At 40.1% G+C, this 15748-nt stretch overlaps 1 protein-coding gene across 34 annotated transcripts in view; it reads left to right on the top strand.

Annotated features, from left to right (window-relative positions):
- The window catches only part of EIF4G3 (eukaryotic translation initiation factor 4 gamma 3), a 377718-nt gene that overhangs the window by 84450 nt on the left and 277520 nt on the right, over window positions 1-15748 (top strand). For 18 of the 34 annotated variants that reach the window (XM_064363400.1, XM_064363397.1, XM_064363402.1 and 15 more), the window contains exons 1-2: window positions 6588-6643; window positions 8355-8430. In XM_064363400.1, coding sequence (XP_064219470.1) covers window positions 6594-6643; window positions 8355-8430 — 126 coding nt within the window. In that variant the 5' untranslated portion in view covers window positions 6588-6593. Of the gene's footprint in view, window positions 1-6587; window positions 6644-8354; window positions 8431-15748 lie in introns of those variants that run through there. The other 16 variants (XR_010337748.1, XM_064363412.1, XM_021668355.2 and 13 more) reach the window with 1 other exon arrangement.

Here is a 15748-nt window from a genome sequence, read left to right as displayed (position 1 = left end):
TATGTAATTTTGTCTCACAGAAAAAATATGTTTTTATCTTGTGTAGAAATAACAGCATAGACAGCAGCCATTGTTGTGTAGTCTCTGGCAATAATTGTTTTGGTTTTTTGTTTGTATATTTCTAAACTTATACACAGGATATATTTTTGGGTAAATTTAAATGACTGGCAGGAAATCAGTTAGCAGTATGTGCTGACTCGTATTTGAGTTACTAGAAAATCAGCCAGAACAAGGGGTTTTCTGGCTAAACTTTTTGAGACTAATGTTTCTTCTGGATTTGTTAAAAATCTAATATAGGCCAGGTGTGGTGACTCATGCCTGTAATCTCAGCACTTTGGGAGGAAGAGGTGAGAGGATTGCTTGAGCCCTGGGCAACATAGGGTGACACCATCTCTACCAAAAAATTTAAAGATTAGCTGGGCATGATGGAACACACCTGTAGTCTCAGCTGCTTGGGAGACTGAGATGAGAAGATCACTTGAGCACAGGAGGTTCAGGCTGCAGTAAGCTGTGATCACGCCACTGTACTCCAAAATAAAACAAAATCTAATCTAATGTTTTCTAGTTCTGTACACTCCAGAGATACTAATTGCAAAGATGCAATGATAAAGACAGTATAGTCTTGCAATTCTGAAATCCCAAGAGCTTGGAGAACTTATTCTCTTTCTGGCATTGGCAAACTTCTGGACAGAAGGGCAGAAGTTTGAATATATTTTGCTACAGAGATATTAATGTGTTTAATTAGGGGTGTTGGTGTTAGCAGACACTCACACACACACACACACACACCCCTTCTGTATTTGCTGGCGTTAGGCGCGCGCGCGCACACACACACACACACATATACCCCACCCCCGTATTTGCTTTCTAGTTGTGGAAAAATTCTGATTTCCAATAGGGTTTTTGGATGTGAATTAACAGCCAGCATTAAATTGAGTTGAAACAGAGTTTAAAATTGGTTAGTTTTATTTCCTTGGATCTCAGTGGCAAAAGGTAAAGTGAGGAAAGAAAGAATTGTCCAGGTTAATGTTTGGGCTCGAGGGATCCTGTCATCACAGCTTTCTTAATGGCTGGAACTACAGGTATGCTCCACTGTGTCAGGCTCTTTTTAAAAAATAGGTTAATTTTTCTTTTGTAGGGGCTATTAAAAAAAAATCCTGGCTTTTTTTTTTTTCTTTTAAATATTTATAGAGACAGAGTCTGTTGTGGTTTAGGTTGGAGCCAGTTTGTTTAAATGGGATTTTTTTAATTTTTGAAAAACATATTTGTGTGTTTCAGAAGTAATGATAAAAGACTGTAGCTATTGTCAGGTGTGGTGACTCACACTTGTAATCCTAGCACTTTGGGAGGCTGAGGTGAGCGGATTGCCTGAGCTCAGGAGTTCGAGACCAGCCAAGGGAAAGTGGCGAAGCCCTATCTATACTAAAAATACAAAAAGCCAGCCATGGTGTAGTGCATGCCTGTAGTGTCCTAGCTACTTGGAAGGCCAAGTCACAGGAGGCTGAGTTATGAGACTCGCTTTAGCCTAGAAGGCGGAGGTTGCAGTGACCTGAGATTATGCCACTGAACTCCATACAGCCTGGGTGATGAGCGAGAGTCTGTCTCAAAAAATTAAAAATAAAATTTAAAAAAGAAGATTATAGCTATTTCCAAAGTGACTGTATTTTTAAAAGTACATCTTTTGCGAAATTACGTTTAATATCTTTGTAAAATAGGGTATAGTTAAGAAATTCTGCCATTGTTCTTAGTATTATAGAAGTTAACTTCCTTTTTATTGTCAGAACTATGTAGAAATAAGAAGTAGAGAAGGTATAAATTGACATTGACATATTGGCCTAAATAAGAAATAATATAGAAAAAGATCCTTTGCATTATTTTTTTAATCTCCTGATATTAGTTGCCCATTTTGCCTATACATCAGTATTTACTTGATGACATTTGTATCCTTACTCTTCCTTTCCATGAGGAAATGGTATCTCGAGTATTTCACTTTAAGAATATTGCTTATGCTGAACATTAGGACAGTAGTTTTTGTTGGAGTGGAGTGGGCAAGGTTTAGGAACATTTAGCTGGGAATTATAAATGGAACTTGAGTGTTTCTGCAGACTGAAAGACAATTTCTGTTTTTTTCACTTCTTGTTTTCTACTTTGTGAAAATTCACCTTTTAAGGAAGTACTGACTATAAACAAGCCCAGTGCCAGATATGATTGCCATAGATCAAGAAGGTTTATTCTAAAGAGAGTTCATCCTTCATGAAGTTTCATAACCATTTGTTCTTTTAAATATATTAGTCCTCTCTTTTCTACATAAGTAGGAAACATTCGTATCATTAATGTATATCATGTAATGGATTCTTGGATTTCTGCAATGACGTTTAGTCTCTGCAAGTGTATTTGCTTAGTTGGCATTTATTGTAATATGTATATAGTGAGTACTTTAATAATCAGAGTCTGTTGTGCTTTAATACTCTTTAACCATCAAATTACATTTATTTCTGAAATTTGTCTTTTGTTATTATTTTACTAGAAAAAGAAAGTGTAGAATTTGAAATTTTTTACATTTATATTTCTATTTATAGTCTTAATTCAGTATTGCATAGCATCTGTATAATCTTACTTTTGCTTGTATTTCCTGGTTATATAAATCATAGCAATTTGAACTACAGAAATATCAAGTGGATGTACTACTGTATTTCAATCATGGGTTTAAAAAAAATCAACATGTTCTGGATTATTGTGTGTGCATGTTACATGTGAAAAGCTGTTACCTTGAGCTCAGAGAGACAGAAACATCCAGTGATTTATGCTTGGAGATACAGAGTTTGGTGAGAACTGGTAATAAGCACAATGGCAGGCAGAATTAGGAAGGAAGTATGTTGTACAGAGTTTTACATGTGTCATTTATTTGAATTCAAATTCTGCAGAAAATTTCTGGCAGTTCCTGTCTCATACTGATTTATCTAGGCTTTTTTGGTAGAGAGGTATGCTAATTGCAACTTGTTAACGTTTTAAGTTCTGAGATAGGGGAGTGGAGGTGGTGGGAAAAAAAAAGTATTAAGAGATAGGGTCTTGCTGTGTTGCCCTGGCTGGAGTACAGTGGCACGATCTCGGCTTACTGCAACCTACGCCTCCTGGGTTCAAGTCATCCTCCTGCTACAGCCTCCTAAGTGGCTGGAATCACAGGCGTGCATCACCACACTCTGCTAATTTTTGTATTTTTAGTAGAAATGGGATTTCGCCATGTTGGCATGGCTGGTCTCGAACTCCTGGCATCAAGTGATCCACTCACTTTGGTCTCCCAAAGTGCTGGGATTACAGGCGTGAGCCTCAAGTTCTTTTATTGAGATGTATTTCATATATATGCCATAGAATTCATACTTCTAAAGTGTGCAGTTCAGTGATTTTTTAAAACATATTTACAAGGTTGTGCAACTATCAGCACTGTGAATTAAAGGAGAAAATTACTCCATAAAATAAATTCCTTTGGTTTCACTTATTACCTGACCAGTCTACGGTAGTGGATGTTCATTTGCCATTGGGCAGGTGATTGAGCTTGGGCCAAGAATTTTGGACTTTATAGAAGTTTTAGGGTGATATGCCATTTTTTTTTTTTTTTATGAAATAAACCATTGTATTTCTTGCTGTAGTTAGGGCAAAATCTTTTGACTGGGTTGTGACATTTTTCTTATGCAATGAAGTGTTATGTTCTTGGATAGCCTGGTGTAATAGGAAGATTACATGTTTTCGAGTATGGAGAGATCTGGCCTGGTGTCTTAACTTAGCCTCATCTTGGGCAAGTTACTTCATCTTGTTGACCCTCAGTTTACAGGAGAAAATATTAAGAGATTCAGTGAATTTAACATGATTGGTTAGGCTAACAACTGGGCTTGAGATTCAGATCTTCTGTTTCTATTTTCAGTTTTTGGTAGGACATTTTTATTTTAATGTAATTGTTTTTCATACAAAAGATCTTTTAAAACAATGTACTACTTCACAATAGTTTGTTGGTAGTTTACAGGGAGTTAAATAAATGAAATCAACATTACTTATTTGTGGCTATGGAGAAAGAATGTTACTGGACTATTGGCCAAATATATGATTGTCTCTAGAAATCTTGTATTTATAGCAATCTTATTATATAACAAGGTAAGTAAGAAAAATCAGAATTCCTAACTTTCTCTTTGTTAAGAGTAAGTGGAGTGACTCAGCATTTTGGGTATAGTATTGATAATCATTTTCTTTTATTATTAATTATTTTCTAAATCCTGAGAATCTGTGAAGATACTTATTTGAAATCCTATTCTCACATAGCAAGAATTAGCCGTGGCTAGAGAAAGCAATAGTACTTGTCACTGTAGAATAAAGAATGGCCTCATATTTTCCACCATTGTGTAACCACACTGCAGAACTCAAATGCAAAGAAAATTTTATTTCAGCTAAGGAATAGTCTTTATTCTGAGTTAATTGATAAGTGAACATTTTAAGGGCTTTTGTTCTAAAACTTTTTAGGCATATATACACACACACGTGTATACACACACACACACACATGCATGTGTATATGTATACATGAACATGCACCTTGGATAAAGTTTTTTTCTTTATGAAATCTTTTTTTTCATATGGAGTCTCACTGTGTCGCCAGGCTGGAGTGCAGTGGCACAATCTCGGCTTACTGCAACCTCTGCCTCCTGGGTTCAAGTGATTGTCCTGCCTCAGCCTCCTGAGTAGCTGGGACTAAGATGTGTGCCACCATGCCCAGCTAATTTTTGTATTTTTAGTAGAGATGGGGTTTCACCATGTTGGCTAGGATGGTCTCAATCTCCTGACCTCGTGATCCTCCTGCCTCAGCCTCCCAAAGTGCTGGGATTACAGGCTTGAACCACCGTGCCTGGCCATGAAATGTTTTAATATTGTTATTTCTCTTTTTTTTGAGACAGAGTATCGCTCTGTTGCCCAGGCTGGAGTGTGGTGGCGTGATCTTGGCTCACTGCAGCCTCCGCCTCCTGGGTTCAAGTGATTCTCCTGCCTTAGCCTCCCAGTAGCTGGGAGTACAGGTATGCGCCACCACACTCAGTTAATTTTTGTGTTTTTAGTAAAGACAGGGTTTCGCCATGTTGGCTAGGCTGGTCTTGAATTCCTGACCTCAAGTGATCTGCCTGCCTTGGCCTCCCAAAGTGCTGGGATTGCAGGAGTGAGCCACCGCACCTGGCCTAGCTTTGCTATTTTTCAGTGCAGCATTTTAAATACAGTTCTCAGTGTCTAAGAATTAATGGCAGTGCTTTTAACTGTTCTCTGAGGTTGCCTGTTTAAAGAACTCTCTAGAAACTGTTGCATTGTGACTAATTTTAATGATTAAAGTACAAATTTTTTTGCTTTCTTTTTTTCTTTTTTTTTTTTTGAGATGGAGTTTCATTCTCGTTGCTCAGGCTGGAGTGCAATGGCATGATTTTGGCTTACTGCAACTTCTGCTTCCTGGATTCAAACAATTCTCCTGCCTCAGCCTCCCGAGTAACTCGGATTACAGGCATGCACCACTACACCCAGCTAATTTTGTATTTTTAGTAGAGACGGTTTCTCCATGTTGGTCAGGCTGGTCTCGAACTCCTGACCTCTGTGATCTGCCCACCTCAGCCTCCCAGAGTGCTGGGATTACAGGTGTGAGCCACCGCTCCCAGCTCCCTGTTCTATCTCTGTGTAAACTTATAGTAGACTGTGGCTGCTTGGATGTAAAGAATTTTACTTCTTTTTTTTTTTTTTTTTTTTTTTTTTTTTTGAGACAGAGTCTCGCTCTTGTTACCCAGGCTGGAGTGCAATGGCGCGATCTCGGCTCACCGCAACCTCCGCCTCCTGGGTTCAGGCAATTCTCCTGCCTCAGCCTCCTGAGTAGCTGGGATTACAGGCACGCGCCACCGTGCCCAGCTAATTTTTTTGTATTAGTAGAGACGGGGTTTCACAATGTTGACCAGGATGGTCTCGATCTCTCGACCTCGTGATCCACCCGCCTCGGCCTCCCAAAGTGCTGGGATTACAGGCTTGAGCCACCGCGCCCGGCCAAGAATTTTACTTCTAATGATTCTTTCAGACTGTGGCAACTTGTGGTCATTCTTAAAAACTTATTTGCAGCTCTCACTTTGTTTTCTGAACTATCTCATTGAATTAGAAAGGAATATGATATGAAAAGTACTAAAGCCGGGCGCGTTGGCTCATGCCTGTAATCCTAGCACTTTGGGAGGCCGAGGCGGGCAGATCATGTGGTCAAGAGATCGAGACCATCCTGGCCAACATGGTGAAACCCAGTCTCTACTAAAAAAATACAAAAATTAGCTGGGTGTGGTGGCTCATACCTGTAGTCCCAGCTACTTGGGAGGGTCAGGCAGGAGAATTGCTTGAACCTGGGAGGCAGAGGTTGCAGTCAGCCCGAGATCGCGCCACTGCACTCCAGCTTGGCGCCTGGCGACAAAGTTGAGACTCTGTCTCAAAAAAAAAAAGTACTAAATATTTTTGTTAGGTTAAAGTAAAGAATCTCTCTCATTTTGGGTTAGTATTCTTAATTTTTTGAGACAGGCTCTTGCTCTGTTCTCCAGGCTGGAATGCAGAAGTGTGATCATGACTCACTGCAGACTGGACATCCGGCACTCAGGTGATCCTCCCGCCTCAGCCTTTGAAGTAGCTGGGGCTACAGGCTTGTATCACCACACTTGACTAATTTTTTAATTTTTTTTTAAAGATTAGCCAACGTGGTTGGTTAGGCTAACAGGTTTCCTATGTTGCCCAGGCTGGTTTCGAACTCTTGGGCTCCAGCGATCTACTGCCACAGCCTCCCAAAATGCTGGGATTACAGGTGTGAGGCATCGCACCCAGCCCAGGTTACTATATTTAGGGTCATTGAAAAATACATTTAAATCATACAAATAATTAATTTTTTTATAATACAGTGACATTACAATAATATTTGTAATAACATTGTTAAAAACATAATACAGTTATGCAAACCCACCGTCCGGAGGTAATTGCTGTAGATCTTTTGGTGCCAGTCTTTTGGTTGTCATTCTTAAATAGGTCTAGAATTTAAGAAAATACTAGTATTTTTTATTCCAAAAATATCACCTTACCAAGTAGAAGAGGTTACATCTTTTTATTTTGAAGCTGAATAAAATGATAGTCTTTTGTGTTTTAATAGAATGTCCTGCCAACATCATGAAATATTTTACACTAAATTATGGTCGATAGCCTCTTTTTAAAAATAGGAAGCTGGTGGTGACTATCAGGAAAGTACCATAAAATAGAAAAAGAAACAACTGTATTTGCCATTTCTTTTTCTTTTTTTTTTTGAGACAGAGTGTTGCTCTGTTGCCAGGCTGGAGTGCAGTGGCGTGATCTCAGCTCATTACAACCTCCTCCTCCCAGCGTTAAGCCATTCTCCTGCCTCAACCTCCTGAGTAGCTGAGACTACAGGCGTACACCACCACGCCCAGCTAATTTTTTGTACTCTTAGTAGAGGCGGAGTTTCACCATGTTGGCCAGGATGGTCTCGATCTCTTGACCTTGTGATCTGCCCGCCTCAGCCTTCCAAAGTGCTGGGATTATTGGCGTGAGCTGCTGCACCCGCCCTGTATTTGCCATTTCTATGTAGTTAAAACAGAGTGGGCCTTTGTCAGCAGTTTTCACTTGATGAATAACTCTTACCCTTCTGAATATTTTGCTTGTGTACTTCCTTAGTTTTTGTTTTTTGTTTTTTGAGACAGAGTCTTGCTCTATTGCTTAGTCTGGAGTGCTGTGGCACAATCATTGCTCACTGCAAACTCAAACTTTTGTGTTCAAGTGATCCTACCACCTCAGCCTCCCAAGTAGCTGATACTACAGGTGCTGGCGACCACACTCGGCTCATTTAATAGAGACAGGGTCTGGCTGTGTTGGCCAGGCTTGTCTTGAACTCTTGAGCTTTAGTGATTCTCTCAATGTGACCTCCCAAAGTGTTGAGATTATAGGCATGAGCCACTGCGACCAGCTGTTTTTTTTTTTTTTTTTTTTTGAGTAGAAAGTAAAGGTGGCAGAGTCTCATCACGGGCCTAAAATTTGGCATTTGCCATATAGTTGGCTTTATTTTGAGTTTCTTTGGAATGTTTATCATGGGAAGACTTTTGAAGATATTGATTTAGTTATTTTAGGACATCTGAAATATTTTATTTTTTAGTTTTAGTGGAGAAGTATATAACTCAATAATTGGGTGGAAGTATGTAACTCACTAATTGGAAAATGCTTAAGTTGTTGGTGGAATTTTGTGGTGGCAAGTTTCTCTAACTATTAATCATCCATTTTTGAATTCTGTTATCCTTAACTTGCTCTTCTAGAATTCCTAGAGGACCTGTGCAACAGCCTCTTGAGGATCGAATCTTCACTCCCACTGTCTCAGCAGTCTACAGCACGGTGAGTGTCTGAAGGTTGTCAGACAGTGTGTGTGCTTTTGTGTGTGAATCCTTGTTATTGCAGGCAGTGTTTGTTTGACAAATGACAAGTTTTTGGCAAAAAGATTAGTGAATTTCTGAATAGAATGAGATGTCTATAATAGAATAAGGTGAATAGGCCCTTTCCCCATAGAGATCTAAGAAATGGAGTAAAACAAATACTATGTTGAGATAGAGTGACCTGTCTTATTTTTCCTTTCTATAAATATTAACCTCTGTATTATTACTATTATTATTATTTTTGAGATAGAGTTTCACTCTGTTGCCCAGACTGGAGTGCAGTGGTGTGATCTTGGCTCACTGCAACCTCTGCCTCCTGGGTTAAAACGATTCTTCTACCTCAGCCACCCATGTAGCTGGGACTACAGGCACGGGCCACCACAGTTGGCTAATTTTTGTATTTTTAGTACAGATGGGGTTTCGTCGTAGTGGCCAGGCTGGTCTCAAACTTCTGACCTCAGATGAGCCACCTACCTTGGCCTCCCAAAGTGCAGCCTTGTATTATTCTTTTTTGACAATTTTATTTTCTTTCAGGACTTTTCTTAAAAATGTTATCAGTTTACCATTTTCTAAAGTTTAAATTTAAAAAATTTTACTTTTTATTCTCCCTGATTACATATTTTTAAAATGCTGAAAGTGTAGAAGAGTGAACATTGTTTTCTTTTTAATTTTGAGACAGAATTTTGCTCTTGTTGCCCAGGCTCAAGTGCAGTGGCATGATTATGGCTGACGGAAGTCTTGAACTCCTGGCCTCAAATGATCCTCCTGCCTCAGTCTCCCAAGTTACTGGGACTACAGTCACATGCTACTATGACTAAAAATATTTTTGGCGGATGCAGGGTCTTAATATGTTGCCCAGGCTAGTTAGACTCCTGAGCTCAAGCAATCCTCCTGCCTCTGCCTTCCAAAGTGCTGGAATTATAGACAATGAGCCATTATGGCCAGCCTATTTAATTTTTTTATATTAGATAGTTGATTCAAATTCATAAATGAAGGGAGAGTAATTATTTATTTTGAGGACTCTTACTTTGTTGTGCAGGCTATTTTCAAGTTCCTGGACTCAAGTGATCCTCCTACCTCAACCTCCTAAAGTGCTGGGATTATAGGTGTGAGCCACCATGCCCAGCCATATGAAAGGAAATTTAAAAGTTTGAGGATGAAGGTAATAATATTAGAAGCAAATTATAGGTGTGTTACAGTGAACCTAATGTAATTTAGGGGAATTAGGGAGTGAAACTTATCTTTTAAATGTTTTGGCTCAACATACCATTTATTCCTGTGGATATAGATAGGATTCCTTAAAAGGGACTCATAGTCTACTGAGGGCGATAAGAAAATAAATAATTGTAATATAAAGTGATATGATGGAAAAGTGATTGCTATTATTTTGGGTTATGAATCACTTTTAGAATATGAAAACAGTTGTAATACTCTCTCTTTCAAGAAGAACTTATATTCAGTGTTTATGTGTAATTTCAAAGTTTCCCAGATGTCTATCAGGTCATTTCTTTTTTTTTCTTTATTTTATTTTATTTTTTTGAGATGGAATCACACTCTGTCGCCCAGGCTGGAAGGCAGTGGCTCAATCTTGGCTCACTGCAACCTCTGCCTCCCAGTTAAAGTGATTTTCCTGCCTCAGCCTCTTGAGTAGCTGTGATTATAGGCTTGTACCACTACACCTGGCTAATTTTCGTATTTTTAGTAGAGATGGGATTTCATCATATTGTCCAGGCTGGTCTTGAACTCCTAACCTCAAGTGATATGCCCAACTCGGCCTGTCAAAGTGCTAGGATTACAGGTGTGGGCCACCACACGTGGCCTCATCAGGCCATTTCTTAGCTCCAGATTAAGAACCTTTGATTAGAGATATGAATATGTTAATTCAATGGTAAAGGAAGAGGTGACTGCATTGAGATTGTGTCACTTAACGGAGAAGATGGAAGACCTCTATAGTTAGAGAAGGGAAGGCAAAGCCTTCTAGGAAGTGAAGATTCAGAGGCCTGGTTAATGGAGTGGCCAGTAGTCAGTTTGCTGTGACATGTGAAATGAAATAAAGAGTCTGTAGTCAGTTTAGGGGTTTTAAGCTGATCTTTGTATATTATGCCAATTAACCAGGAATGGTGGCATGTGCCTATAGTCCCAGGTACTCTAGAAGCTGAAGCAAGAGGATCACCTGAGGCCAGGAGTTCAAGGCTGCAGTGAGCTTTGATCAAACCTCTATGTTCCAGCCTAGGTGACGAGTGAGACCCTCACTCAAAACAAACAAACAAACAACAAACAAACAAACAAAAAAGAGTATCATGTATCATGCAGGTAATAGGTAGGATAATTTTTCCTGGCCTTTCTGAAACAATGCTCAGTAACACCTGTTGTAGATCAATTAATTGTTTCCACAGCCCCATTCACTCTTAGAATTGACCCAGTTTTTTTTTTTTTTTTTAATCCAGTTTTGATTGTAAATTATCTGGTCACTCTAATCATTAGGAACCTTCAGTTCACATTGAAAAATAACCTTTGGCTGAGTGTGCTGTCTCCTACCCATTATCCCAGCACTTGGGGAGGCCAGGGCGGGAGGATTGCTTGAACCTAGTAGTTCAGTACCAGCCTGGGCAACATAATGAGACCCCATCTCAACAAAAAATTAAAAACAAATAAACAACAAAAAAAAAACTGGCCAGTCTGTAATCCCAGCACTTTGGGAGATTGAGACAGGCAGATCACCTGAGTTTGGGAGTTCAATACCCAGGAGGTGGTGAGCCGAGATTGCACCATTGCACTCCAGCAGCCTGGGCAACCAGAGCAAAACTACATCTCAAAAAAAAAAAAAAAAAAAAAAAAAAGAGGCCGGGCGTAGTGGCTCACACCTGTAATCCAAGCACTTTGGAGGCCAAGGCGGGTGGATCACCTGAGGTCGGGAGTTCAAGACCAGCCTGACCAACGTGGTGAAACCCCGTCTTGGGGAAAATAAAAAAGAAAGAAAACCTAGCTAGGCATGGTGGTATAAGCTTGTAATCCTAGGGAGTTGGGAGACTGAGGCAGGAGGATCACTTGAGCCCAGGAGGTCGAGGCTGCAGTGTGATATACGATTGTTCCACTGCATTCCAGCCTGCGCAATAGAGCAAGACCCTGTGTCTTAAGAAAAAAAAAATCTTAAAGTATTTTTTTCTGGCCAGGTATGGTGGTTCACACCTGTAATCCCAGCACTTTGAGAGGCCAAGGCGGGCCGATCATGAGGTCAGGAGTTCCAGACCAGCCTGGCCAATATGGTGAAACCCTGTCTGTACTAAAAATACAAAAATTAGCTGGGCATGGTGGTGCATGCCTGTAGTCCCAGCTACTTGGGAGGCTAGGGCAGAAGAATCACTTGAACCCAGAGGGCAGAGGTTGCAGTCAGCCAAGGTCACGCCACTGCACTCCAGCCTGGGCAACAGAGCGAGACTCTGTCTTAATAATAATAATAATAATAATAATGGTAATTTTTTTCTGGCTGGGTTCCGTGGCTGACACCTGTAATCCCAGCACTTTGGGAGGTCGAGGTGGGTGGATCATGAGGTCAGGAATTCAAGACCAGCCTGGCAAAGATGGTGAAATCCTGTCTCTACTGAAAATACAAAAATTAGCCGTGCATGGTAACGGGCTACTCAGGAGGCTGAGGCAGAGAATTGCTTGAACCCGGAGGCGGAGGTTGCAGTGAGCTGAGTTCGTACCGCTGTACTCCAGCCTGGGCTATAGAGCGAGATTGTGTCTCAAAAAAAAAAAAACTTACTTTTTAATAAATTGTTTTTATTCTTAGTAATTTACATCTCTATTTCACTTTTACAATGTTGTAGGACACACTCTTAACTGAATGGGTAGGTATGGTGTTATGTGTGTATATATATATATAGGTTTTCATTTACTGGTCGTACCTTATAATTCCCATGTCCCTTTTTACAGTCTTTTGTTATAATGTTGGGTATTGTTAGGCTTCAGGGGCAGACCTCAGGAAATAGAACCTTTTCTGCCCTCTTTTCACCTGCCCCAAAGCAGGACTCTAATCTTACCCCACTTTTCTGATTGTGGGTCTTAAGATTCTCCAGAGAGAGGGTCCTAACCCTATACATGGTTATGGGGGAAGAGGAATGCTGAAGTCTTGTAGCTTCCATAAAAGGACTGGGTTTGGAGAGCTTCCAGATAGCTGAACATATGGATATTCCTGGTGGGAGGCACACCCAGGGAGGGAGGGCATGGAAGTGTCACATCCCTTTCCCCATACCTCACCTTATGTGTCTTTTTATCTGTATCCTTTGTAGTATCCTATATAATAAACCAGCAAACCTATGTAAGTGTTTCCCTGAGTTCTGTGAGCCACTCTAGAAGATTAATTAAATGTAAAGATGGGGTTGTGAGAACCACAGCTTGAAGCTAGTTGGTCAGAAGTTCCTGAGTTCTGGACTTCTAAATGATGTCTGAGTGTTGGGGGGCAGTCTTGCAGGGGGTTGAGCCCCCTAACCTGTAGGATATGATACTATCTCCGGGTAGATAATGTCTGAATTGGAGAACACCCAACTGGCGTCCACTGCTTGATGCGTGGGGAAAACCCCTTACTATCTCTTCTGTATTGATGATTGTTGTGGTGTAAGAATAGAGAAAAAACAGTTTGAGAGAGTTTTTCTGAAAACTGTAGGAAAGTGATTGACTGGGTGCTTTGAAGCCCTTAGTCTCCCTTCTTCTTAGCCCCAGGATTATGTATTGATTATTATTCCTCTAGTATTTAAGTTCGTTGGCATCATTCCTGTCATGAGGTAAAAGTTAACCCTCAGTTCACCTCCTGCTGCCTTAGTATATGGTGTCCATATGTCACGTTCATTGAGTTGGTTAAACTTATTGAAAGGCTTGAAAGACTCCTGGACAGTCTAAAAATTAAACAAAGATTGTGCTTTCTTATATCTGATATTTAGGCTTTATACACTAATATCTGCCATTTTACATAATAGGGATTTGCTGACAATCAAAGAAGCATTAAAAGTTGGACTTGGCCAGGCATGGTGGCTCACACCTGTCATCCCAGCACTTTGGGAGGCCAACGTGATAGGAGGATTGCCTGAGCTCAGGAGTTTGAGACCAGCCTGGGCAACATGGTGAGACCCTGTCTCTCTATTATTTTTATTTATTTATTTATTTTGAGACGGAGTTTCACTCTTGTTGCTCAGGCTGGAGTGCAGTGGTGTCATCTCTGCTTACCGCAACCTCTGCCTCCCAGCTTCAAGCTCCTGCTTTAGCCTCCTGAGTAGCTGGGATTACAGGTGTGCAGCATCACGCCCAGCTAATTTTATATTTTTAATAGAGACAGGATTTCTCCATGTTGGTTAGGCTGGTCTCAAAGTCCTGACCTCAGTTGATCTACCCGCCTGGGCCTCCCATAGTGCTGGGATTACAGATGTGAGCCATCACACCCAGCCCTCTGTCTCTTATATTTTTTAATAATTAAGAAAAATAAGTTGGGGATGTGTGCAGTTGGCTGATGCCTTTAATCCCAGCACTTTGGGAGGCTGAGGTGGGTGGATCATTTGAGATCAGGAGTTCCAGACTGGCTTGGCCAACATTGTGAAACTCTGCCTCTACAAAAAATACAAGCAATTAGCTGGGTGTGGTGGCATGAGCCTGTAATCCCAGCTATTCAGGAGGCTGAGGTATGAGAATTGCTTGAATCCAGGAGTCAGAGGTTGCAGTGAACTAAGATTGCACCACTGCACTCCAGCTTGGGTGATAGAGCAACTGTCTCAAAAAAAAAAAAAAAAAAAAAAAGGACTCATCTACCAGAATGTGTTCATATTACATTTAGTCTAGTTATTTTGTATTTGTTTTTTTTTTTTACCTGGTTTATGCAAATTTGTCCTGGGAACATTTATCAGGGATGAGAGGGAAGCTTATGCCATTATTTCTTATTAGCCATAATTGAGTGATTGATTATATGAACAAGAAAAGAATCAAGCACATATTTTTAAAAGGTCTAGTAAGAGCTGCATATGTTAAATGGTGGGGGGAAAATGTCAAAACTAAAGAAACATAGGTTAATTGAAATATTAATTGATAACTTTCATATATTGGCATGCCTTTGCAATATAAACTATGGAATTTTACTGTATTGTATAATTTTGTCTTATATATGTTACTAAGAGAAATTAGATTTTATGATTGTCAGGCTAGTGTTTCTGATACAATTGCAGAGATGAACTTAATAGTAGAATAATGACTACTAAAAGAAGGAGCAGTTTATATTCTGTGAGATTGGAAGGTTGTCTTAATAACTGCTTATGAAAAATTTTTATAAATTATTTAAATTACTTCTTAATAAATAGTTTTTATTTTTTCATTTTTTTTTGAGACAGTGTCCTCCCCTCTTGCACAGGCTGGAGTACAGTGACGTGGTATCAGCTGACTATAGATAATTCCTCTTCAATGCCGTAAAATTTATTTTCTTCTTTCTTTCCTCTCTCTTTTTTTTGGTTGAGACAGGGTCTCTTTTCTGTTGCCTAAGGTGGAATGCAGTGGCATGATCATGGCTCACTAAAGCCTTAAACTCCTGGGCTCAGGCTATTCTCCTCCCGCAGCTTCCCAAATAGTTAGGACTACAGGCGTACATCATCATGCCTGGCTAATTTTTAAATTTTTTGTAAAGATGAGATCTTGTTATGTTGCCCAGGCTGGTCTCTAAGGTCAGGGCTCATGCAATTCTTCTGCCTCAGCCTTCCAGAGTGCTGGGATTATAGGCATGAGCCACCATGCCCAACTATGCCATAAAATTTCATTTTTTTTTTTTTTGAGACAGGGTCTTACTGTGTCATCCAGGCTGGAGTGCAGTGGCTCAGCCATGGTTTGCTGCAGCCTCAATTTCTTAGGCTCAAGAGATCCTTTTACCTCAGCCTCCCAAGTAGCTAGAGCTACAGATGTACACCATGACTCCTGGCTAATTTAAAAACTTTTTTTTTTGCCTTCTTTGTAGAGACAAGGTCTCTGTGTTGCCCAGGCTGGTCTTGAACTCCTGAACTCAAGCAATTTTCTTACCTCAGCCTCCTAAAGTGTTGGGATTACAGGTGTGAGCCACTGCTCCTGTCCTCATGATCCATTTAGCCATTTTATACTTTATAAAATCTTGATTCTTTTACCCTAAAGCTTTGTTTAATTAGAAAACCATGCCTTTATTTCTTTTGCCAGGTCACTGTTGAGTATTTGCCAGGTCACTGTTGAGTAGGCCATGATATCAGTGGAGACACCTCACCAGAGACAAAATTTAGCTT

Source organism: Aotus nancymaae, unplaced genomic scaffold (genome assembly GCF_030222135.1).
Source record: "Aotus nancymaae isolate 86718 unplaced genomic scaffold, 86718_ANA_hifiasm-v0.15.2.pri h1tg000053l, whole genome shotgun sequence".
NCBI lineage: Eukaryota > Metazoa > Chordata > Mammalia > Primates > Aotidae > Aotus > Aotus nancymaae.
Note: the sequence above shows the minus strand (reverse complement) of the source record. Positions and strands in the feature narration are given on the sequence as shown.